Below are 26,773 nucleotides of genomic sequence, written 5' to 3'. Positions count from 1 at the left end.
TGGCCTCCTCTCCCCCTCGCAGGGCGTCAGCCATCCAGCCCTCGGACCCCTTTGCAGCGTTCCCTGTTGGGGACCACCCGGTCTCTGCCTACTTGCTCAAAAACATGCTTCATTACCTTTGGTCCTCCATCCACTCAGATGTTGTGCAAGGCCTGGCTCAAACTAAACAAGAGGTATAGCACTTGGAGAAGAGAGTAGACAGTGTGGAATCCTCTCTGGAGAAATGTACCCTCTCATTTAATACCTTGATTACAGCATATAATGGCCACTCTGAGGATATAACCTGGATGAAAGATAAACTGGCTGACTTTGAGGACAGATCGCGGAGGAACAATCTGAAACTAAGGGGGGGTCCCAGAATCGGTCCAGCCTCAGCACCTGCGGAAGGTGGCAACGGATCTCTTCTCAGCTCTGGTTCCCTCTCTATCGGCCTCTGAGCTTGAGATAGATCGGATCCACAGGATCCCAAAACAAGGCTTCATAGCCCAAGATCTTCCTCGGGACGTTCTACTCTGTGTACATTTTTTTCAGGTTAAGGATAGAGTGTTTCTGGCTTCCAGGCGACTCCAAGCCATGCCTGGTAAATTCCCCCAAATCCAGATTCTTCCGGATCTATCGTGGCACACGCTCCAAAAGCATAGGAACCTTGCCACCATCACTAAAGCCCTCAGGAATCACCAAATCCCACATAAGTGGAAGCACCCGACCCTCCTGACAATCACACACCAGGGCTCAACGGTAACCATATCCACAGTAGAGGAAGGCATGTCACTGCTTCATAGATGGGGGATCATTCCAGTCCGTTCTTCCTCACCTTTGGACGCCTCACCTCCGCAGCATCTCTCTGGAGAATGGCAAATCGTCTCACGCAAGAGGTCCAAATCCAAAAAATCCTCTCCCAGAGGTGAGCACCTACCTTTGTCCACTCCACCTTTGTCCCCGGCCTAGGCAGTGTCTTTTTGCCACAAATGGCCCCTCGCTTCTTGTTGCAGGTGGTACCTGCCTTTGGAGTTTTTTCTACTTTATGTCCGGCGCTCTGCGCCAGTTTTGGACTCCCTTCCCCCCCTTCCCTCTGCTCCAGCGTTCACCTAAGTTGTCTACTGTCACCTGATGATAACCGTCTTAATCCCATGCCTATGATACCTGCATCGCACGTCCAGTTGATACACCTTCAACCTCTCGGGACCCCATGACCATTAAATTTCTCTCCCTGAACGTCAATGGCCTGAACCACCCTGCTAAGCGGTTCTCTCTCTAGACTGACCTCTGTAACAGCAATGCAGATGTTGAATCCATCCAAGAGACGTACTTCAAGCTTCACTGTCAGCCAAAATTTTCCCACAGGAACTTTCCCAATTTGTTCTTTGCCAGTGCCCCTGAGAAGAAGAAGGGTGTGATGATAGCGATCAGGGACACGATTGCATTTACGCTACGTCATTTGACCCAAGATTCTGATGGCAGATTTATCATCCTTCAAGATGACTTGGTTGCAGTCTATGCTCCGAACTGTCACCAAAAGCTCTTCCTACATAGACTGCTGCATAGAGTCTCCTCTGATGTATACAGTAACTTGGTTGTCTGTGGGGATTTGAACATAGTGGTCGACCCAGAACTTGACACTTCGGTGCCCGCTCGGGGGCCAACAGCTTTCCCTTCACTCTCTCCTGCTCAGGGAAAAGCTTTATGATGTCTGGCGGTGTCAGCATGGCTCGGAAAGGGATTATTCCTACTACTCCCCCAGGCATCGATCTTACTCGCGCATAGATATGTTCCTGACTGACCTCCCTTTACTGGGTAAGTTCTCCTCCTCGGCCATCAGAAATATAATTTGGTCAGACCATGCTGCTGTGGAGATGGTGTTGGAGGAGGCCGGACCCAGGGAACGGTCGTCGGTTTGGCGATGTGACACACGATGTAAGGTTTTACAGGATCCCCTTTCTGGTAAAATTATCAGGGATCAACTTGTAGAATACTTCAACTTTAACACATCCTCTGTATCAGACCCTTGGACGCTTTGGGGTGCGCACAAGGCATTCATACGCGGCGTTTGTATCCAACAAACTGCTAGAAGACGAAAAGCCTATAACCAAAAGCTCACTTCTCTCCTATCGGAGATTCGTGACCTTGAAACTGTCCACAAGACCCCCCCCCTACGCAGGCGGTAGCCACACAGTTGTCCCAAAAGAGAGATTCCTTTAGATACCACCTTATGGATCGGTATGATCGTCACCTCAAAGCCCTGAAGCTTAAATACTATGCCCATGCCTACAGAGCAGGTAGGGCCTTGGCTGCTAGGATCAAGCAGAAAAGGGCTACCACGACCATCTCCCACCTCTCCCAGAAGTTGACTGGAACTAGACTTACCCATCCCCGTGACATTGCGAATGAATTTGCAGACTTCTATGGTTCTTTGTACAATTTGGTCCATGACCCCTCCACCCTCCACCCCACTCCTGAGCTTATCTATAAGTTTCTTGACCGTCTTTGGCTACCCACCTCCACTCCCTGTCCTCCCCATTCACAGTTGCTGAAATCTCCAAGGCTATCCACTCACTTCCCACTGGGAAATCCCCAGGACTGGACGGCCTTTGTAATGAATATTACAAACTCCACGACGTTACCTTAAACCCAACTCTTGCGGCTGTATTCAACCAGGCAGCCTGTAGGGCTGAATTCCCCCATGAGATGTTAAATGCTTATTTCACTACTATTTCCAAACCTGGGAAAGAACCCAGCCTTCCCCCAAATGATAGACCCATTTCCCTCTTGAACAGCGATGTCAAGATATATGCCAAACTGATAGCTGCCCGCCTTCAACCTATCCTCCCCTACCTAGTTAAGAATGATCAGATGGGTTTCATGCCAGGACGGCAAATGCCTGATGCCACCAGGAGGATCATTAATTTGGTACACCTGGCGGAAATAACTCGAACGCCTTCTCTGCTCCTCACGCTGGATGCGGAGAAGGCGTTAGTCAATTGGCTTTTTATGCGCCCGACTCTGGAGAAATTTGGCTTTTCGGGGGGTATCCTCTCCTCGATAATGGCCCTCTACTCCTGCCCCTCAGCCCAAGTTCTCACTTCGGGTACGACCTCCACACCATTTCATATCAGCAATGGCACCCGCCAGGGGTGCCCTCTCTCACCTACGATCTTCAACTTGATGATTGAACCCCTGGCGAAGGCCATCCGATCTGACGCAGATGTGGTGGGCTTCCCAGTTGGAGACACGTCCCATACAATGAACCTATTTGTGGATGATATCATAGAAATCCTCACGAAACCATTGCAATCCCTAACGGCGGTCCACCTAATCCTTTTGGAATTCGGTGCGATCTCCTATCACAAGGTTAATGCCACTAAGTCCCTTGTGCTGAATGTGGGAATTGACGGGCGTGACAGGAAACTCCTCCAAAGCAAATACCCTTACCCCTTGTCAGATGACTGCATCATATACCTGGGTTTGAACATTACTCTCCGTGTCTCGACTCTCCTCTCAGCGAATGCAGACACCCTACTCAAATAAATCACGAGAGAGATGACTTCCATGGTCAAGGTGGAGCTCTCTTGGGGTGGCAGGACGGCTGCCTATAAAATGTTGATATTACCACAAATTTTGTATCTCTTCAGAGCGCTACCCATACCTTTCCCGAAAAAATACTTGGATGCTTTTTCGCAATGTATGCGTGATTTCATATGGTGTGGCACTAGGGCACGAGTATCCACCTCCACTTTGACACTGCCCAAGCATATGGGCAGCGCCAAACTGCCAGACCTTTCCTTGTATCATTGGTCTATGAGGTTAGACCAGCTGAGGGAATGGTTCCCTGGTTCTGCTGAACCACCCCTGGACACTGATCTAGCGTCACCTTTCGCCCACAAAGAACCTCCGGCTGCTGCTCCTGGGTGACCTCTGGATCCCCTGGAAGCTGCCTGACCTTCCCCCAACAATACAGGCTTCCCTTTTGGTGTGGCACAAGCTGGGGGTCGCGCAGGGGGAGCGGACTGGAGGTTCCCCCCACAGCCTCTCGTCCCTACCGCTGACTATACTAGAAGCCCAGCTTAACCTACCCCAACTAGCCCCATGGGGTCTGTCCGATCTCTCCCACTTTTACTTAGAAGGGGTCCTCCGCTCTCCTAAGACGTTGATGCAGACCTTTCACATCCCACCTGTCCTGACCTTTACTGTCCTTCGTATCCACAGCTTTCGTTCCAAGCACCCCTTAACGATTGGACAAATACCACAGAAAGCCTGGCTATACTATCATAGTCCTATTAAACTAGCTAAAGGTATCTCTCTCTTTTACGACTGTCTTTTATGCAAGACCGACTCCCCTAAGTCCATGTCTATGCTAAGGTGGGAAAAAGACCTTGCCTGCAGGTTCACCCCAGAGCAATGGTCCCGGGCCAACAAAGCTGCCTGCCAATACTCCCACTGCACTTCCCATTGGGAACAAATGCTTAAGATTACTAACAGGTGGTACTACACGCCTTTCCGACTATCGAAAGTCTTTCCCTCAGTCTCAGACCAATGTTGGAGAGAGTGTGGTTGTATTGGTACGCTAGCTCACGTTCTGTGGGACTGTCCATCCTTGATGGGTTTTTGGTCCAGAGTCTTTCGTTGTATAGCGGAGTGCACGGGCATTCTCCGTCCCCCCAAGAAGGAGATGGCTTTGCTCAACATTGGTATAGACGAATATCCCCTTTGTTTTCGGCAGATGGTTACGCATATACTTCTGGCCTCTAGAATATTGATCCTCCGTAGGTGGAGATCTCTGGAGATCCGCAACTTCTCTGAGGTGGTCCAAACTGTAAATGACAACTATCGTCTAGAGAGGTCCCTGGCAATCAATGCTCTATCGCTCGCCAAGTTTGACAGAGCGTGGCAATGCTGGAAATATTCCCCTTAGAACTGTAGAAATCTGGGTTTGATGGGGGCAGGTGGGTCGGCGCTCCTCCCTCCGATGAATATGTTCCCATTTGGGTGTTGGAGGTAGGTGTTGTCCTTCCCCCGCTTATCCCACCAACCTGACAGTGTGGACCATATCGGGAATCTCTCATTCTTTGCCCGCTCATGGGTAAGGATTCGGGTATCACAAACCTCTCTCTCTGAAAGTATGTTATTTACATCATGACTCTATACTCAATTACTGTTTTATTATGGAGCATCCCCCCCTTCCCCCCTCTGCCCCCTATTTTCCCTGGTTCCCCCTCCCTTCTTGTTGTATGCAACTGATGTTGAATTCAAATTTTCTTGTTGCTATTCTTCTCAAACATGTTGTTTGTACTTGTTGAAATTTCAATAAAAATTATTTTTGAAAAAAATAATCAAAATAGATTTATCTAATGAATACATTCCATCCCTTTTGCCTTAACATAGAGTTTGACCTTAACTGCTTTTTAAATGATTTTTAACCCCGCTTATCATGTATTACACCTATACACCCACTCCTGGTGGCTATTTATGCAAGACCACCCCCCCCCCCTTTTCTTCCTCATATCATGCATATCCATCACATTACTGTTTGATTGCAGTTCAGTCTTACACTATTATCCCTGATCGAAACATTCCGTTTTCATTTTTTTTTTTATTCCACTCTTAATATAGATGCATAATACAAGATGTAATTATTATCTGCTGTAAATACACGTTTGTTTAAGCACCTCAAACCCCCCCCCCCCCCCTTTTTAAGGACAATATACTACACTAAAAACCTCCATATGCTCTATTTTATATATATGATATTTTTGTATGTATATTTTAACTATATACAGGTTATTTATCAATATGCTGTACCAAGATTTACTATCATTTTAGTTATATATTTGTACACTCCATGTCTTTTAAGAATTTTTCTAATTAACCTTGCTTTTATCTTATTCACTGATTCTGGATGTTATAATATCCAGGATTGTATAATATATAATATGTATAGTGGGTGTGCACCTCCCTTCCACCTATGCCAAGTGGCTCCTATTCTTCTTTTTTAGTCCAAAAGTTTATTCACTCACATTTATATACCATCGTTGGTCTGTGATCATCTCTCGTTTTTATCTCTATTTTAATTTTATTATATTTATTTATATATTTTTTTATTTTTATTTTTATCCCCTTTTTTTTCTCTTTTACTGCAATACTTTATTACCCAGTAAACACTCGCAAAAAGACTAGAGGTCAACATATATATTTTTTTCTCCTTAGTATATCAATGACAATACTATTTTTTCCTATTAGGCATTATTTCTACATATGTATCGTCCGGACACATTCTTCAAGTCAGCACTTTATTTGCAGGATAGTATCTATATGCGAGTAGCCATTCAACAATATTACCAATATGCCCTGCAATATAGTCTACTGTTTAGATCTGTGGCCGTTCTGCTACAACAAAATGGCGTTTTTTCTCGTTCACACTCGGACCTCTAGTGCCGCCTCTCTAGATAAAAGCGTCTCTATGCACTCTCTCTGGGATACCGCGATGTTCATAATTTTTTATATGTGAGTTTTTACTATTTTTATTCAATAAATTGAGTTAAATACTACATCATGAGAGGCCTTGCATTTGTACCCCCCCATTCTAAGAGACCAGAGTAGCGGAGAACACCACCAGGGCCCTTTCTATAGGACCCCAGGAGAACACCAGCCATAGGACCCTAGGAAAGATCCATATCCCCACAGAGGCTATACAATTGCCAGAGACCAATAGGAATTGGCAGATACCAGGCAGATTTTGAGGGACCCATCCATAGAACCCCCGGAGACATCACTATATCCCTTAAGGCTTTGTTACAAGAAAGTAACAGGTGAGAGGCCAACCACACAGTCAGTGGGCTTCTTCTGCGGTACCTGGTAAAGTAAAGCTGCATGCCTACCCTGGATAGGAATCATCACAAGTACCCATTATCTGGTTTAGAGAACATATCTACAACCCCAGAACCATAAGAACCCTAGAACCACAAGTGAAGAGAAGAGTCATCACTTAGTTCACCCAACCACGCACTAAAGGACACTACACTTTTAGACAACTATCGGTTATCACATTATTGTCTATAGTTTTTCATTTTTAGTTCACCTCATTGTTTATTGATGGCATAAACCTTTTTTGTGATATCATTTGCACTGTTAACACTATCGTTTTTGCATATATATAGCACAGGTATTACATTTTATTTTATCCTCAGTTCATCCCATTGCACAAGTTACTTTTGGATAGCATACTTTGCACCATTCTTTCAGCACTTTACTGTTGAACATTGATTATTTATTTACTTTGATGTGATATTTTTTGTATGTACCCACTATTTATATGTATTGTACTATGCAAGTTTTCTAGTGCTTTTATTTATTTATGAGATGGTTTATACAGTATCTCACAAAAGTGAGTACACCCCTCACATTTTTGTAAATATTTTATTATATCTTTTCATGTGACAACACTGAAGAAATGACACTTTGCTACAATGTAAAGTAGTGAGTGTACAGCTTGTATAACAGTGTACATTTGCTGTCCCCTCAAAAAAACTCAACACAGAGCCATTATTGTCTAAACTGCTGGCAACAAAAGTGAGTACACCCCTAAGTGATAATGTCCAAATTGGCCCAAAGTGTCAATATTTTGTGTGGCCACCATTATTTTCAAGCACTGCCTTAACCCTCTTAAGCATGGAGTTCACCAGAGCTTCACAGGTTGCCACTGGAGTCCTCTTCCACTCCTCCATGATGACATCACAGAGCTGGTGGATGTTAGAGACCTTGCACTCCTCCACCTTCTGTTTGAAGATGCCCCACTGATGCTCAATAGGGTTTAGGTCTGGAGACATGCTTGGCCAGTCCAAGTCACTGTTGGATAGCATACTTTGCACCATTCTTTCAGAACTTTACTGTCGAACATTGATTATTTATTTACTTTGATCTAATATTTTTTGTATGTATCCACTATTTACAGTATATGTATTGTACTATGCAAGTTTTCTAGTGCTTTTATTTATTTATGAGATAGTTTATAGCTACTAATTTAGAACACATCTCTAGACCATACAGAGACACATAACACGGTTTATTATTTCTATATCCATTGCATACTCTGCACCATTGTGCAAAGAGGTAGCGCAGCACTACTACACACCACTCTAATTCTACACTAAGTTTAAAGCGGAGTTCCACCCTGAAATTTTTTTTCTTCCCTGTCCACTTGCTTTTAACCGCTTGCCGACCGCCGCAAGTACATATACTGCGGCGGTCAGCCCCGTGCAGGCAAAGCGACGTACCGGTACGTCACTAGTCTGTGAGCCAATAGGGGCGAGCGCGCGCCGCCTAAGGCGCGCTCCCGCCCCCGCTCGTTCACGGACACCTCAGCACGAGTGACCGGCGTACCCGATGTCCGCCGGTCACTCGCAATCGTCAGTTACAGAGGGAGAAAGGCAGGCGGCTAATGTAAACAAAGCAACCTGTCATTCTTCCCTGTGTAACAGCAGAGATCATACGGTCCTGCTATGTAGGACCGTAGATCTCTGCTGTTACATAAAAAGCCACATCCCTGCACAGTAAGAAGCACGCCCCTAGGAACACACTTAAACCCTCCTTCCTCAATAAAGTTAACCCCTTCTCTGCCAGTGTCATTTTTACAGTAACAGTGCATATGTATAGCACTGATTACTGTAGTAATGTCACTGGTACCCCCAAAAGTGTAAAAAATGTCAGTCAAGGGTCTGATCTGCCCGCCGCAATGTCACAGTCCCGCAAAACAAATCGCAGATCGCCGCCATTACTCGTTAAAAAAAAAAAAAACAACAAAAATCTTTCCCTTAGTTAGTAAACGCAATAACTTTTGCGCAAACCAATCAAAAAAAGCTTATTATGATTTTTTTTACCAAACATATGTAGCAGAAAACAAATTGGCAAAAAATGTTAAAAAATGTTGATTTTTACATTTTTTTGGGGGGAATTTCATATAAAAAAATGTGAAAAATATTGTTATTTTTGCAAAATTGATGCTCTTTTTTTGTTTATAGCGCATGATCAAAAAATCGCAGAGGTGATCAAATACCACCAAAAGAAAGCCCTGTTTGTGGGAAAAAAAGGACATCAAATTTGTTTAGGTACAGCTCTGAACGACCGCGCAATTGTCAGTTAAAGTCACGCAGTGCCGAATCGCAAAATAGGGCCTGGTCAGGAAGGGGGTAAAATCTTCCGGGGCTTAAGTGGTTAATTACCTGTAAAACAATTGGATAATTTTTTTTTATTCACTTACCTTGCTTTTAAAGGAAATACACTTACCTTACTTCCTCTTCTTCCCTCTGTGGACACGGCCTTCTTGCGTTGACTCCTGGGAGCTGAACGTCATTGCTCCCAGGAATCAAGGCGGCTGCACCGGCCCCGCTCGTCAGTTCCGGTGCAGATGCATCATTCCCTGCTAAACAGGTTCTGGGCATGCCCAGAAGTTTTGCAGGGATGATGCGCCTGCGCCGGAACTGACGAGCAGGGCCGGTGCAGGGCATTCTGGGACCGAAGAGGACGTGAAGAGGACGCCCTGGCTTCAGCTGCCCACACCTGAGATGGCAGCGCTGGACAAGAAATTTTCAAGGTAAGTATTTCTCCTAAAAGGTAAGTGAACCCAGGGACAGTTCAGAGGCTATCATTGCTGAAATACACTAGCCCTGACTGTCCCGGGGGTATTTTTATCAAATTTTTTTTTCAGTTTTTTCAGGCCGGAACTCCGCTTTAAGGATAAACTTTCAGTGCTAGCTGCAGCCACATAGCCTCATTTTCCTTCTCCCACGTATACTTCATCCATAACAGCGCGAGAGCACCATCTTTTTTTCAATGGCGATCTGCCTTGTTTCCATAGGCAGATTGCCGTTCTGGCTCTCTACCTAACAATAAGCGGGTGTCGGAGGACATCAGGTACCCTGTACCCGCCGATCGGTTCCAGCTATGTGTAATCATGCGCGCCCTCTACCCGGAGGTGTCGGATCATGTATATATACTGTATGTGTTTTTCGATGCACAGGTGCTGCTCTGTAGCAGTAAAACTACTATAGGTTGGACCTGAAGCTTTTAATACATAAACTTAAAGTGGAAGTAAAGGAAAAAGGAGAGCCTATTAGGAATAGGTAAGTATACATATCTTTATTTTTACAGGATTAGATAGAATAGCTTTAGAATGGGGGTGGAAATAGATTTAGCATTAATTAGGTTTTGCCTTTACTTCTGCTATCAATCTATGCATACAGTTCAATGCAAAGATGATTGGAGAAATTGGGTTGAGGCACTAAGGACTTTCATGGTATTGCAAAAAAAATAATTATAAAAAATATATAAAATGTTATTATATCCACATTTGTTTTAACAAAACAAATGTGGATATAATAAAATAAACATTTGTTTTAACAAAAAAAAAATCATATACATTTTTATTATATGCACTGTTTGTTTTAACAAATGTGGATGTAATAAAAATTTATATATTTTTTTATAATTATTGTTTTGTAAGTTTTTGCGGTACCATGAAAGTCCTTAGCGCCTCAACTCAATTTCTCCATACATCATTGAATTTTTAGGATGTAGGTACAACTATAGTGTATTTCAATATATGTAGCTCACACTATTTATCAGTTCAATGCAAAGTTGATATACATTATACACACGTATGATCTGTTCTCATGTGCCAAAGGATCTGTAAATCTGTTCAGCCACTTTTGTGATTCATACATTTTGCCCAGACAGTACAGTAAGTAGATGGACTTTCTCTGTTAGATAAAAGAACACAGTGGTCTCACCTTCTTCCCCCCAAGTTGCTGATTGGACAGCAAAGTATAAGCAAAACACAGATCACCATCCTCTCTTTTATCAACATGATTTCGCTTGGGTTCACACTAATGCGATGCAGCACATCGCATGTAGTTCGCACAGGAATTGCCCCACATTCCTGTTCAAATCACATGCGATTCTGTGTGGTGCAACTTGAGCCCATCATCCAAATCGCACTGCATCCATACAAGAAAGGGGCAGGTATGTGTTTATATCAATGCAATCTGATTCTAGCAAACGCACTGTGTTTTGTGACTTACTTTGTAGGGTCATTAACTTTTAATTGACACCTGCAGCAGATTGCATGAACACAGTGCATTTACACTGGGGGTGTGATGCGGGAAACACAGCAATTCCTGTGCATTTTCTGCATTGCATCAGTGGGAATCGGCACACTTGTGCATGCAGCCAGGACTCGTGGGATTCTAGTACAGCCCTTTCCTCTTTCAGTCTAAATGCTGCTGTGCTGGGTTTGAAAGAAACTGTTACCCAAATAGAGTCAAGTACTTAGTTGTATGTTAAAATGCTGTACATTTAATTTATTTTATAGAATACATAACTGTATTAAATAGTGCTGGTTCATATCTACCTGGAATTGAGCTTTATGTAAAATTGCAAAGCATTGTAAGTAATCCAACATCAAACAAATGATTTTAATATCCATCTATCCTCTGATTTTCGAACAGATTATTATCAGAAGGAGGCCTCTGTTCTACATTGTTAATCTGATTTTTCCAAGTATGTTGCTCATGATCATGGATATTGTTGGATTTTACCTTCCTCCTGAGGGTGGGGAGAGAATTTCTTTCAAGATTACCCTACTTCTAGGCTACTCAGTTTTCCTTATCATCGTTTCAGAACAATTGCCAGCAACTGGAATGCCTGTTATCGGTAGGTGAAACCAAACTTTCCTACATATTAGTTTTGAAAATTACATTTTTTTTTCTAGCCCAATTACAAGGAGATATCAGTTGAATATGGAATAGAAAATATTTTCGCCTTAGTTTAGGAAAAAGGTTCCTTACAGTGAAAGTGGTTAGGCTGTGCCTAAGGTACAGTAAGTTAGGGCAAAAACAATAATGGGATTTAAAAAAAGGACCCGATTTCTATTCTGCGCCAAATTACCAATTTATAAACAGAATGGCCTTCTCTCCCCTTACCCTGGATAGGTAAAATCAATGTTATTAAAAGGACCATTTTTCGAGTGACACACTTTTTTTACCTTCCAATTTTGATGCCCTGGTAACTATTTCCCACATTCTCATTTTCTCTATAAACATCATATGATTAGCACCACACATTACCCCGGGGATCCCCCCTTCTCACTCTTCTTTCTATATTCCTTCCTTCTCTTCCATTTCTATTTTCCTTTCTATTAAATCTTTCTATCACCCTTATCCCCTTTCTCTTCTTTCTTTTCTTCAGGTTCAAGCTGTAGTTCCTTTAATTACTCTCTTCAGTTTTATAACATTAAATCAGGGATCCTCCTAACAACTGTAGAAAAATCCAGTAGCGCAATATGATACAATAATGGTGGCACCCTCCCACCACATCTCAATCATATGCTCACTAAGCACAAATCAAAAAGATCTGAACAAAAAACATTGCAAAAAAATTTCAATAATGTTACAATAATGTAATAGTGCAATAATGGTGGCAACCCCCTATTGCACCTCACACATATGTTGACATAGAATAATAATAATAATAAACGTAATCATAATATTTTAGATGGAGAATATATTGACATAAAGTCTAAAAGTCAAGTCCATGTGATGAACAAACACACCACATCTTCCAAGGAGTGTATATTATATTGTAGAGAGTGCAGAAACGAATGGGTCACCAATCTTCCACCTTCACCGTGGCTGGGGGAATAGCTGAAAGACACACTCACCAAAAGTTGTTGCTTAATCACTCTCATAACCAAGCTAGAAATGCAAGAGTCATAAGACCACAGAATCACACTTCCATAGGCATTTATTCAGCCATGTGGAGAAAAGAGCAGAATACCACTAGTGCAATAACGTTTTTATAGTTGCATTTATTTAGCCAAACAATATAGGTACACTCACTTGGTTCACATTAAAACAGCACATATAGAATCATCCTCATGAAGGAGGTAACACCCGTCACAGACACTGTCTCCAGGCTCCACGCCGTGGAAGACGGAACAGCCAGATGTCACAGCACTCCTTACTCACAATTGTGTTGAGCATCGCCTGGTCATGCCCTGACGTGTTTTGTCACTTTCGACTTCGTCACCGGGGGCGTGACCACGGCGACACCACGCTCGAACATAAGCGCTGAAAACCGCCCTCTAGGCGGGCCGCCAGCTTGTGATTGGGTAAGCATGCCGATAGATACTCCCTACTACACCACCAACAATCCACCCAGGGAATTAAGGGGATTACAAAGGGAATTAACCCTTTCAAATCGACGCACTAGAAAAACATCCGTCCAACCACCCTGGATTTTGTCCGTAGGTACAAATAACCCTTTAAGCTAGGAATCTCCAAACAAAATATGGGACACAATCCCACACTAAGATAGGGTCGCAGCTCACTGCGTGGGACAGCAGATGCACAAAAATCATAATTCAAAAACACCGAACCATAGCAAAATCAATGTTTGACAATTATAATAGCTAAAAGCAGGGAGAAAGCAATCAGCATGCTCAACCCATACTGGATTAGAGTAAATATAAATATAAATATAAATCAAGTAATATAAATGATAAATAGCATCATTGCATAAAATTACAAACATATGTTCTAAGATATTAAACCTTCCAGGTACCATTTATAAAATAGTCTATACAAGACAATAAAACCATACACTATAAATACAAATATATGGCATTTAAATAAAATCAATAAAATATATTAAAAATATTAAACATATCTTCACATTATGTCTAAATATTGTAATAGTCATTAATCATTACCTAAGTTTAATTATCTTTAAATAACTAATATCAAACAGTAAACAGTAATCATATTCTTATGCAGCACCAGTGATTCCCATGATAACTTTAGGCGTCACTGATGAAACAGTTCAGGTCTAATTCTATGTTTAGACCAATCGGATCGAGAGACTGAGTCAAGTATATCCATTTGGTTTCACACTTTGACAGTTCACGTACCCAATTGGCCCCTCCCCAGGTTGGGGAGACTCGCTCCACTCCCCAGAAATGTAAGCCTCTAGGGTCCCGTTGATGGTAATGCCTAAAATGGGCAGATACACTGTGCTCACGTTTGCCTTTAAGAATGTTCGTTATGTGCTCTCCCACTCTTTGTTTAATAGTACGTTTCATGCGGCCTATATATAATAGATTGCATGGGCACATTAAGGCATAGACAACGTATGTGGTATCACACGTAATCCATTGTTTTATAGTGAACACTTTATTAACAGCTGGGACCCTAAATGTGTCACGTTTTTTCAGATTGGTTTTAGTAAAATCACAGGCCCTGCACCTACCGCAGATATGAAATCCGCTTCGTCCTGGAAAGAAAGTAGTTTGCGGGGGGTCAAGTATCTTTTTAACGACTCTGTCGCCAAAATTTGGTGCCTTCCTATATATAAAGGACGGGGCCCTTGGTGTCCTACGTGATGTAGGTAGGAGGGTGCCACCATTATTGTATCATATTGCGCTACTGGATTTTTGTACAGTTGTTAGGAGGATCCCTGATTTAATTTATGGTTTATTTAAGTAGCTGCATACAATTTTGAATTTCTCCTAAGCGCTTGGGGATACTCATTTTCCTATTTTTAGGCGTGGTGGGTGTTTTGTGTTCAGTTTTATAACATTACTGACATAAGGTCCTAAGAAATGAAGGGGGAACACCCCGAAACGCGTAAGCAGTTTTTTGGAGGTCTACATCCTTCCACGGCCTGCGGCAGCTGAGGATGCCCAGTGGAGACCCCTGGTGGTCCCTCATTGCTTATTGCCCGTGTTTCATAATCGTTTTGTGAGTATAATGTGTATACATGTCTATTACAATAAATTGTTTTAAAGATAATGCGCTAGGCTGGTGCGCCCTCTGTCCATTTCTCTTTTCCAGTGACATAAGGTCCTGCATGTTTCATAAAAACAATAAACCCCTTGCTCTTTTTTTAACCAGTTCTGGACCGGAAGGATTTGCCCCCTTAATGACCAGTCCATTTTCTGTGATTCGGCACTGCGTATTTTAACGGAAAACTGTGCAATACTGTACCTAAATACAATTGATGTCCTTTTTTTCCCACAAATAGAGCTTTCTTTTAGTGGTATTTGATCACCTGTGCGATTTTTATTTTTTGCACTATAAACAAAAAAAGAGCGGCAATTCTGAAAAAAAAAAAATATTTTTTTCACATTTTGCTATATAACATTCCCAATTTGTATTCTGCTACATATTTTTGGTAAAAGAAAATCGCAATAAGCATATTTTGATTGGTTTGCGCAAAAGTTATTGCATCTACAAACTAGTAATGGCGGCGATCTGCGATTTTTAGCGGGACTGCGACATATCGGCGGACAGATTGGACCCCTAACTGACCTTTTTTGACACTTTTGGGGGGACCAGGGACATTACTCCAGTAATCAGTGCTAAAAATATGCACTGTTACTGTATTAATGACACTGGCAGGGAAGGGGGTTAATCTAGAGGGTGATCAAAGAGTTAAATGTGAGCCTAGGGGAGTGTTTACTAACTGTGGGGGGAGGGGTTTGTGAAATTACCATAGAGACCTGTGATCCTATATAGAAGGATCACAGGCGCTCTGTGATCATTTCAGAGAGAAGAGCAGTCAGCTGTGTTTACAACAGCTGACCGTTCTCTCTCGGCGGGGAGCGATCCTGGGTGGCCGGCGGCAGTCATGGGCGCTAGGCCAGTGCATCGGCATCCCCGCAGCCTAGTGGGGGCGGTAGTGCACCACTGGCAACGCGCGCTCGCCTCCCCAGCACCACACGCGCACACGCGCGCCATAGAACTACATCGGTTCACGCAGCCGAGCCAGCCTGCCGCAGTGAAACTGCAGCAGGCAGTTGGCAAGTGGTTAAGAAATACCATTAATAATCATAGCCTACTATTAATCAACAAGCTTAAAATCAGCGCAAATCTCCCCCCCCCCCTTTTTTTAGCACTTATTTATTTCACTGGATTCTTTCACTGATATGCATTGTTTTTTTTCCATATATGGTTATTTTTTATATTTTTTTATCATATCTATATTCATTTTTACTAATTGTTAGAAATTTTGGCAACTATATTGATTCATGAAGATTATTGCACTTGCACTTTTTTGATTGGAGATACTGCAATACTAAAAATAGGGGGGGAGTAGATTTGCGCTGATTTTAAGCTTGTTGATTAATTTTGATGCTGCACATTCCTGCAGTTAATTAGTATTTCCCCAATAACAGTTTACAGCCACTGATTGATTTTGGCACCAGATCTTTTTTTTTACACATAGCTCACTATTAGCCTGAGGCTTTGTTATATTTTATATTGTTCATGTTAGGTTTTAGCCTCACTTAAATAAAATTGGGAATTACTTAAATAAAATTGGGAATTGTCTTTTGAGTTTTTATTCCTATGATAAAATTATGTGACATACACCATTGTCAGTTATATTACAGGACTATAATCCTCTATTGTATCATGACATGTTATTTTCCTATGCCGATTTTGAACTTGTCTTTGTAATTTGTTAAATTTCAATAAACAAATTTGAAAAGAAAAAAAAGGGATCAGATGATTTTCAATTAATATTATTCTTAGTTAATATTACTAAAGGCTAATATAGCAATCATTTGATCCAGAGTATTAAGCTGACTACCCTGGGGAGGGGGGATTAGTGTGGGGTTCAGAATTGGTTTCTCCCTGTGTGCCAAAATATAATTTACTACAGTAATATACTGTATATTTCAAAGTTTCTTTTTTATTTTTAATTTGCATAGGTGTGTACTTTGTGCTGTGCATGATAATACTTGTTGTCAGTTTGATGGAGAGCATACTGATAGTTCGAATAATCCACAAGGAGAAACTACACCCAGAGGTTCCTAAGTGGCTAAAGAAATTTGTCTTGGTAGTAGTGGCTCCCTTGGTTTGCTTGGAAAAATGGGCACAGTTTACTACACCCGAGGAACAGAATTCAATGTCAACTGAACAAACAGACAAGAGCACTGGTAAGACTTTACCGGCAGGGGTAATTAAAATATATGAGCAATTTTTAACCAGCAAGTTCCTCCTCCAGCTCTTATTTAAAAATACAAAAACAAGGCAAAAGGTTTGAATTATACTCCCTATCCCCAGCAGCATTCATTTACCTTTCCTTCATTCCCTTGCCCCTTTATTCAATTCTGGGAATCAAAGGAAATACCCAGTACTTCTGGGTATAAAGGAGCATGGGAGTTACAGCCACTGTAATCTGGGCCAGTCAGCTCTGTCAAATGGGCAGACCATAGCCTTACGTTAGCTTTGATTCCAGAAACTTGTAGCTCCTAATGGGCTTTGCCTTCACTCCTGACAGCTGAGCAGACTTCTGTTGAAGTCTGCATTGAAGTGAACTTGGTACCTTTCCCTTCATGTTCCTAAAACCTACACTGCTTGCCAAATATAGAAGCAGTGCACATAATACGGTCACATAATTTGAAACCACTCTGAATAGTTCCCTGTTGTTAACCTCCCTGGCGGTATGATTCTGTCAGGAATTCTGTTCCAAAAGCGGTACAATTCTTTTCATGGAAATTTGGCGTTATGTATTATAGGCCTACAATTCTTAGTAATTACTGACTTAAACCTGACCAAAACAAGTCTCTAGTAGACATCCCAGATGTGATAAATTTGAAACACAAACAAGTGAATTATAATCGAATCAATAATATTATTTTATTATTTAATATATAATATATATAATAAAATTATATTATTGATTAGATTATAATTCATGCGTTATATATTATATATATATGTGTGTATATAGATATATATATATATATATACGCATGAATTATAATCGAATCAATAATATAATTTTATATATATATATATATATGTGTGTGTGTATATAGGTATATATATATATATATATATATATATATATATATATATATATATATACATATATACATATGCATATATATATATATATATATATATATATATATATATATATATATATATATATATATATATATATATATATATGCATATATATATATATATATATATATATATATATATGCATATATATATATATATATATATATATATATATATATATATATATATATATATATATATATATGCATATATATATATATATATATATATATATATATATATATATATATATATGCATATATATATATATATATATATATATGCATATATATATATATATATATATATATATATATATGCATATATATATATATATATATATATATATATATGGATATATATATATATGCATATATATAATATAAAATGTGTTATGTGTTTTGTGCAACGTTTTTTTTTTTTTTTTTTGACTTTCCCTCCCTAGTTCCGCTCCCATGCAGCATTGCTGCTGCAGGGAACGGAACTAGGAAGTCCTCCTACCGACAGACGAGCGGCGGAGATCTCACTGGCGGTCACAGCAATGAGAGCTCATCGCTGGATCGCCAGGATAAGGTAAGAGAAGCTCCGCTGCGCTGTCTGCACGCTCTGCCCATTGACCCCGAGCGTGACTCGGGGATACCGCTAATAGCAGAAAATTCCTACCCCGAGTCACGCTCGGGGATACCGCTAAGGCGGTTAATTGAGTGACAGCCTGGTGATAACTGATATGGAATAATGTTTCTTTAGAACAGGCATGTTCAACCCATGGCCCACGGTTCCATCTGATGTGGCATGTGACCTCATCGGTCACCTTTGGCAACCCGCACATCCTCCTTGGGGTGCACGCTGCTCTACTAAATGATTGCCGGGCCTCCAAGTTGCTAAGTAAATACTACCTCATTATTAAATGTTTTTGTGGTAAATCTTGGCTCTTCTTGTCTGCAGAGAAACTGACAATTTACATTAATGAAAATGTATTGGAGGACACCAGGCAGCTGAGAGTGGGACAGGATTCCGAACTGCTTCTTAACATACTTAAAGAAGTTGGATCCATTCGAGAACATCTGAAAAAAAATGACCAAGAATTTGTCATCCAGGAGTGGCTTCAGATTGGCTACATTATTGACAAATTACTTTTCCGATTGTATCTCATATTCTTATTGGTGTGTGGACTTTCTCTTGGGTGTATCTGGGCACGTTGGCAGAGTGTTTGAATTTAATTAGATCCATGGACAAAGTTTTACACCCGATAAAGTTGTATTAAAATGAGGACTAGGAACAGTTTCTAAATATACAGTAGTTTAGACCATGAAAGCCCGAGTAGAGCATCTATCTATATATATTGATTCATGGGTAGGGGTGAGCATAGTAAATTAGGCTAAATTGATTTATTTTCCCTCTGCTTTTTTGTTTTACTTTTTTTCCTTTTTGTAAAATAAATAAGACATTGAGGTTAAAAGATGTCTATATTTTTTTTAAAAAAAGCTTCTCCAACTTTTAGAAACCTTTTAAAGCCCATTGTACTCTTATTAAACCATCAAAACCACCTTAATTTTACCTTTCATATTTTTTCCAAAGCATTCCCCCAAAATTGTGAAAACTTGCCAAAATATCTTGATTTTTGCAGATGTTTCATGAAAAGGAAATATCTCGATTTTGCTCATACCCATACATGGACACTGCACTTTGCCTTTTCAAATTATTTTATTAGCTAAAATAGTGAACCAAATTGTGTGTAGCAGAAAATCAATGTTTTTCCTATCGCATATATAAAATATAGGTAGATAGGCAATTTTTCTGTAAGCCTCCAATTGGTCAAGATCTTCTTTCAGAAATTTTCATTAACATGTTCCCATAAATATTCACCTCAGCTTAAAGTCCACATATAGATAAAACTTCGTGATAATATTTTGGACATTTTTAGAGTGTTAGAACCTTTGTAAGGTTCTTTAATGCTGTCCCATAGATAATAAAATATATCTATTCTTTTTTCCTCTGACTTCTCAGAGACTAATTACCTCAAGAGGGACACATACTTCAGCAACAATTCCAGAACAGTTAAAGCCCATCTTCTGGCAAATGTTGCCCCTTCCCCATTTATCCTCCTTACTATCATTATTCAGCAACGTTATCAAGTGCTTATGAATCAATTTTTAACACACATGAGCCCACTGTCATGTAGCCTTCATCAAAACCTTTTCTAGGAGCGTAGACCGGTGAGCCAGTGCTTCAATATGTGGCCACTCTACGCACAAGTGGGGGGAAGAGCAGCTCTGTGAAAAACCATTGCACAGAGCAGTTAAGTATAAGGTGTTTGTTATTTTAAAAATGCAATTAAAAAAAAATCTGAAGCTTTACAATCTCTTTAATATCTCAAGCAGAAATTTACATAAACAAGTGAATGATTTAGAGCAGTGACTTACCCTGCTGTCCTTCCCTCCCTACATATGCCTCTGTCCTCAGTTACAGGGATAAAAAGAGATAGCTACTGTTGTCATTTCACTTAGAAAGCCCATTGTACTCTGGGCATTAAAGACCTTTATATACTTTATAGTGTAATATCTTAAAATAAAATAAATAAATAAAAACTCTCCTAAAACCATTATTATTTTAACCAGTGTATTTATATTATCCTTTTTTTTTTTTTTTAAGATGCAACAAGAGTTTGGGGTTAGGTGCTCTCCAATGTTAGTTTTTGTTAGAATGTCATTGAAAAAGGCAATTTACCCTGCTACCCACAAAAAGAAAGCACCTACTAATTGAAAAAAAAATGTATATAATGCCACAAAATCTACACAATGGATTTGGTTAGTGAATTTTAGTAAGTGAGTTTTTCAATGGTGCTCCCATATGGTTGTATCACAGTAATCTGCAGTATGTTTTTAGACTGTAACCCTTCTCCCCTTCCAGACATACAATGTACAAACTCCATGCAGACACTGCTCAAGATAGGAATCAAACCCCCAATAGATATAATTGCTTTACCTCTATGATGATATTTTGGTGTTTAATTTAATATTATATTCAGTACAACTGTTGAATTGTGAATGTACGAACACAGCATTTCAGAAAACTTCCAACTCTATGCAAGCAGTACTGGATAAAGCCGAATTCTACCACATTTTTTCTGAGTTTTGGATAAAGAAAGTGAGTAGTGGCAAACCCAAACTTGCTTTCGATTTGACAAAAAAATAAAAAATGCAAACGCTCTCTTTTTTTTTTTTTTTTTTGTCAAATCGAAAGTAAGTTTGGGTTTGCCACTATCAAGGGTGTAGAAGATTGCAACATTTTGCCTGGATAACTTTGCAGATTCCCCACCAAAAAATAATACAGTGCAAAGCCTCCTCCACAGTCAGCTGAAGCAATGAGCTAATAATTCAAAGAAATAGATAACTTAGTCCCCTTACTATGAAAGGGCTTCCTGTTGGCCCTATTTCTGTGTAGGGAGAGGTACTTTTTTTTTTTCCATTGACACATGTCCCCAATGGCAGTTCGTAGCTTCTTGTGCTTTTTGTCGGACAAGAACTTGCTTATTAGCCCTACAAATGGCTAGAACTGAATAACAAGATCCCCTCACTCTATAGGTTTCATAAAATTCTTTATAAACTTTGAACAAGATCAGGGAAACTGTTGGCATATCAAACCCAAGCAGATTTTCTTATACATATTGCTGAATCCCTTTTGGAGGAAGTTCTTTGGTGGCCGGTGCCACAAGGGAAAGAGTTACAGTGGAAATTAACACAGACAGCTATAAAAGCATTTTATATAGTATATTGATTATTTTTCCCCCCTCTGTGACCCAAATCAGGACACAAACAGCAATAAGAAACACATATCAGAAGCTCCGGCCATTCTTAAACCTGGCACACACGAATAATCATCCATTTTTTTTTTTTGTTGCATTGCTAGTCTCCATATCAAAAATGAATGGGTTACTAAATTTAAAAAAACTCTCATACGACAGAATAAAAATTTGGAAGTGGTGTATTGCATTATATTTGTATTGTATTTTCATACGAAAACTCTACTGATTGACAACTTCCCGCAAACCGAAGTCCCTGGAAGTCGGCTTGCAGAAGTGGTTGTACTGGGATGATACCTGCAGCTGCAGACATCAACCTGGTACCAGCAGTCGACTTTCAGAAGATAACAGCTGATGCGGCTCAGCAGCCGCTCGGTCGTTATCCCAGCAAGCAACCAGCCGCCATGTCCGGCTCTAATTGGGTCTCCAATGTAGTAACCCGGAAAGCGACGTCACAACGTCACTTCCGGTTTACTCAGCTGCTAATGGCGCCCATTTTAAAAAACTGTCAGTATTCAAAAATGCATATTTGGGCATTTTGAATACTTTGAAGTGCAGTGGGGGGGTCTTTTAGATCCCCGATCCCTTCATAAAGAGTACCTGTCACTTCCTATTACTGTCACAAGGGATGTTTACATAAAAGTGATCAGATATTTTTTTATAGAAAACAACAGTGCTAAAAATAAAACATTTAATAAAATAAATAGGAAAAAAAATGTAAAGTGCCTTGTCGCAGTAAGTTCTTACGCGAAAGAAAACACATAAGTAAGTCTCTACCGCAAATGAAAATGGTGTTCCAACCACACATGTGAGGTATCGCCGCAATCGCCAGAGCAAGAAAAATAAATCTAGAAAAAGATCTCCTCTGTAACTCTAAACTGATAGCCATTAAAACATTTTACGGCGTCGCTTATGGAGATTTTTAAGTACCATAATTTGTCGCAATTTTCAACGGTAACATGTTACGTATCTATTTACTCAGCGTGACATCATCTTTCACAATATGTAAAAAAAAAAAAAAAAAAAATGGGCTAACTTTACTGTTTAGTTTTTTTAGATGCAGTGCAATGTATTTTTTTCACAAAAAATTGTGTTTGAAAGACCACTGCGCAAATACCACATGACAAAAAATGTTGCAATGGCTGCCTTTTTTTTTCTGCAGAGTCTTTGCTAAAATATATATATATCATTTTTGGGGGTTCTAAGTAATTTTCTAGCAAAAAATACTGATTCTATCTTGTAACAAGTGTCAGAAATAGGCTTGGTTCTTAAGTGGTTAAATGAAAATTATACGATCTGGTATCATATGATAAAAAATTTTCGTGCTTGTTCTTTTGGATAATTTTGCATGACTTTGCTCTCAAAAACTGTGTACTAATACTCAGATTATCGTACGATCGCTTTGAAAGCGGTATTTTTCGTAGTAATTTCTACGTACTAAGATTTACACTATCAAAAAAAACCACAAAAAAATGTTAAACTTCTTAATTGTTCACCTGCTGACAGAGAAGACGTGCATTCTACAGATTATTTTCACATGAAAATAAAAATATGAAAGCTTTTATTACAAATTATCAAGTTTATATATGATGACAGCTGTATTACATTGTCATACATTTATATAGCGATGACTGTGAATAAAATCAATGTAACTATTTTTCACTTAATTGTGAAACCTAGGTGTGTATATGTGTGAAAAAGTATCAACATCAATTTTCAGAAAGAAATATAGGTATGCATGACTTACTACAGTGTAACAGAATGTGTGTATGTGTTCTATAGGAGTTTGTGATGGATTGCATAGTATATGCCATTTTTTATTGTTTATGAAATGCACAGTATTCTAAATTATTTGTTACTATCTATTTTAAAGAATGTATTTACATTTGCTGTTTTTTGGTAAAAAAAAAAAAAAAGCATGTAAAAATATTATAATGATAAATATGAAAATGTATTAAAAAAATAAGCATTACGATCTTCACTTTGCAGTATATAAATATGGTACACTAAACACATACAGTACATACAGGATTTACAATGTCGTGGCATGCAAGTTTAAGATGGATTTAAAACTCTTTTAAATTGCTTGTAAATGCCTACTGTATTTTAAGATAAGCAATATTGTATTTAGCCTTGTCAGCCTTTTTTTTTTCTTGGGGGGGGGGGGGGGGTTGGAATGTTGTTGTTTTTACATTAAATGCATGATGGAAAAAAACATATTTTAAAAGAAAAATCTGAGTACTTACAAAAAAAAAAAAAAGTATTATGATGGTTATTTTGCAGAACAGCTTAACTATGAATTAGATAATTCTAAATGGGACTAGGAGGAGCCAGGGGCCTTGCCTGTTCTCTAACATTTGAGGGTGACATCACACAGAGGAGTTTACTGCTTGACAGGTTTATATATAAGAAAGCTAATGCATTCAGAAACAAGAAAAGGATGCAGCTAATTTGAAAAGAGGAAGACCTAGTGCAATACTACAGAAGAAGGTTAGGGATAAAGAACACATAACATCTATATCAATATATACCTATATGCCAAATCAATGCCACAGCATAATGGAAAAACACCACACCAGATAATTGATTCTGAAGAGAGTTGGTGTAAAGTGTGTGGATGATTGACTACATCTTCTGTATTTTGATTAACTCCGAAAAGGTGTAATTGAGTTTTATTTTTACCAAGAAAATCCAAAATTCTTGTAAAGACTTTTTCCTGAGAAGAACTTCAAGAATGGTACCTGCCTGGATTGTCCACTGCACATTTATTGGATGTCTCTTCACAGTCTGTACAGGTGTGTTGTCTATATGTACCTGTTGACATAAGAATACATTGTCCGTACCTATTACGAAAAACATACAGAAAGTTGATTGAGATAGACATGTATGTTAGGCTATTATTGCACTGTTTACTCTAATATTAATCTTTGCTTTTATATTTTACAAGCTTGTTCTTCCATTTGTTTTCTACGTATTAAAAAATTATTTAGTATCTTTCATATATACTCCAATCAATTAGAGCATTTTTTTATGGAATTCTGTTACCAGAATTTGCACTACAGAGCAGAGTAGGACTGGCCATAGAGGGATTACATTGATGCAGTTGGACAGCTTAAACAGTGCCACTTCTGGTTCACAGCCAGTATATTGGAGCTCTAAAGTACAGATTTTTTTAAATGTTTTGCTGTTTCTTGCCTCCCAGCTGATCTTGCAGCTGTTTTCCCTTATTTTTGGCCCTTGTGCCCCCGGTTTCTTCTTTTTCCATGGTCTGTGGGGAACACAGGGGAGAACACAGAAACACATCCGAAAATTGGAAGTGCGGCTCCACTTCCAATTTTTGGGATCCCAGCGGCTTGCGGTCCAAGGCCAGCTGATGGCTCGCTGGTTTTTACACTGACTATAGGGAGACTGAACACAGAGAGGTCCCCAGGGCTGACAAGTCCTGCAGGGACAACCATCTGTAGCATGTACAATCTCATAGCTTCAATCTACTTTTTTATTTAATGTACCAGCTCCCTTGCCTTACTTTTTTTTTATACCAGTGTGCAGAGGATTCATCCAGATTTTGTAGTGTTAACATGTGGTCACACCCCTTTAGCACCTGATAGATTATATAAATGTACAAGCTATTGGGATTTGAGCACAGGTATGTCTTGTTTTTTTGTTGCAATGCAGGTTAGTGACCAGACCTAGATCTAGTAGCTCTCACCCACCTTGTGTCTGTTTGCCCCATGTTGGTATTGTGTCCAACGTTGCATTTGCATTTGCATTGGCAGAGCAGAGTAGGACTTACCATAAGAGAGATTACTTTGACACAGTTGACCAGCTTAACTGTTTATGGACCGCCCCACGCAGATATACTGCAACAGGGTGGTCCTCCTGCACAAAATGACAAACCTGTATGCAATGTCTGATTGTACACAGGGTGAGCCAATTAGAAGGTCCAACAATTGATGTCCACAGGGACATGCCGATCATTGCCAGGAGAGGCAGACTGCCGTTCTGTGAGAGGGGAAGATAGAGATCTTGTGTTCCTGCTAAGCAGGAACACGGATTTCTGTCTTCCCCCAGTCAAAACATCCCCCACACAGTTAGAAGCACGCACTAGGAGCACATTTAACTCTTTTATTGCCCCTGATGTTAAGTCCTTCCCTGCCAGTGTCATTAGTACAGTGACAGTGCATTTTTTTTTAGCACTGATCACTGTATAAGTGTCACTGGTCCCCAAAAAGTGTTGCTTAGTGTCAGACTTGTCCTCTGCAATGTTACAGTCCTGCTAAAAATCGCTGATCACTGCCATTACTAGTAAAAAATAAATAAATAAATAAAAATTCAATAAATATATCACAAAGTTTGTAGATGCTATAACTTTTGTGCAAACCAATCAATATACGCTTATTGGAATGTTTTAACAAAAATATGTAGCAGAATACATATTGGCCTAAATTGATTTTTTATTGGATATGTTTTATAGCAATTTTTTTTCAAAAAAAATAAAACCGCACGACCGCGCAATTGTCAGTGAAAGTAACACAGTGCCATATTTTGGGGTTGAAGGGGTTGAAGTGGTTAAACATGTATCGAAATATGTGTAATCTAAAAATTCCTGCTTTTCATTGCATAGTTTGCTGTATACACTTTGTTTACACCATCTATGGCCTGCTTAACAATACATACAAAGCTAATATCAAGGACTAACAAAATACACCCTGCTGATATCAGAGACTAACAATACACGACCTGCTGTTACCAAGGCCTCCACTGATACCAGGGACTGCCAGTAAACACCTACACTGAAATCCTGGGACTGACAATCTGGTAGTATTGTCTGGTCTCTGCTACACAACATAACTTGATTGACTGCTGAAAGACCTGATATTTCTCTGCTTCTGTTCAGTACCCTTCCAAGTCAATTCCCCACCCCTACCCTTTGACTGGGCAGGAAAAGGAGTAAAAGTATACTGATGAGCTCATCTCTCTGCTGCTTTGTTTCTTTGTGCTGTCTTCACCTCTCCTAGTGTGAGCTTTGCTGTACAAGGACTGCAAGAGAATCATACCAAGCCAATTCAGG

The 26,773-nt window shown here is 39.8% G+C and overlaps 2 protein-coding genes across 2 annotated transcripts in view; both read left to right on the top strand.

The window, feature by feature from the left end:
• Window positions 1-19,114, top strand: part of LOC309568867 (5-hydroxytryptamine receptor 3A-like) — a gene marked incomplete at both ends in the record, with an annotated part of 110,964 nt that extends 91,850 nt beyond the window's left edge. The window contains 3 exons of the mRNA XM_082274651.1: window positions 11,496-11,700; window positions 16,757-16,984; window positions 18,846-19,114. Of these exons, the coding sequence (XP_082130777.1) occupies window positions 11,496-11,700; window positions 16,757-16,984; window positions 18,846-19,114 (702 nt within the window). The remainder of the gene's footprint in view (window positions 1-11,495; window positions 11,701-16,756; window positions 16,985-18,845) is intronic.
• Window positions 19,115-19,249: 135 nt separating this feature from the next.
• LOC309568866 (5-hydroxytryptamine receptor 3A-like) overlaps window positions 19,250-26,773 on the top strand; it is a gene marked incomplete at both ends in the record, with an annotated part of 62,739 nt that continues 55,215 nt past the window's right edge. Inside the window, 2 exons of the mRNA XM_082274650.1 lie at window positions 19,250-19,259; window positions 20,929-21,047. Of these exons, the coding sequence (XP_082130776.1) occupies window positions 19,250-19,259; window positions 20,929-21,047 (129 nt within the window). The remainder of the gene's footprint in view (window positions 19,260-20,928; window positions 21,048-26,773) is intronic.

Source organism: Pelophylax lessonae (assembly GCF_965119305.1).
Source record: "Pelophylax lessonae genome assembly, chromosome: 12".
NCBI classification, from domain to species: Eukaryota; Metazoa; Chordata; class Amphibia; order Anura; family Ranidae; genus Pelophylax; species Pelophylax lessonae.
This window is presented reverse-complemented; position numbering and strand designations above follow the sequence as displayed.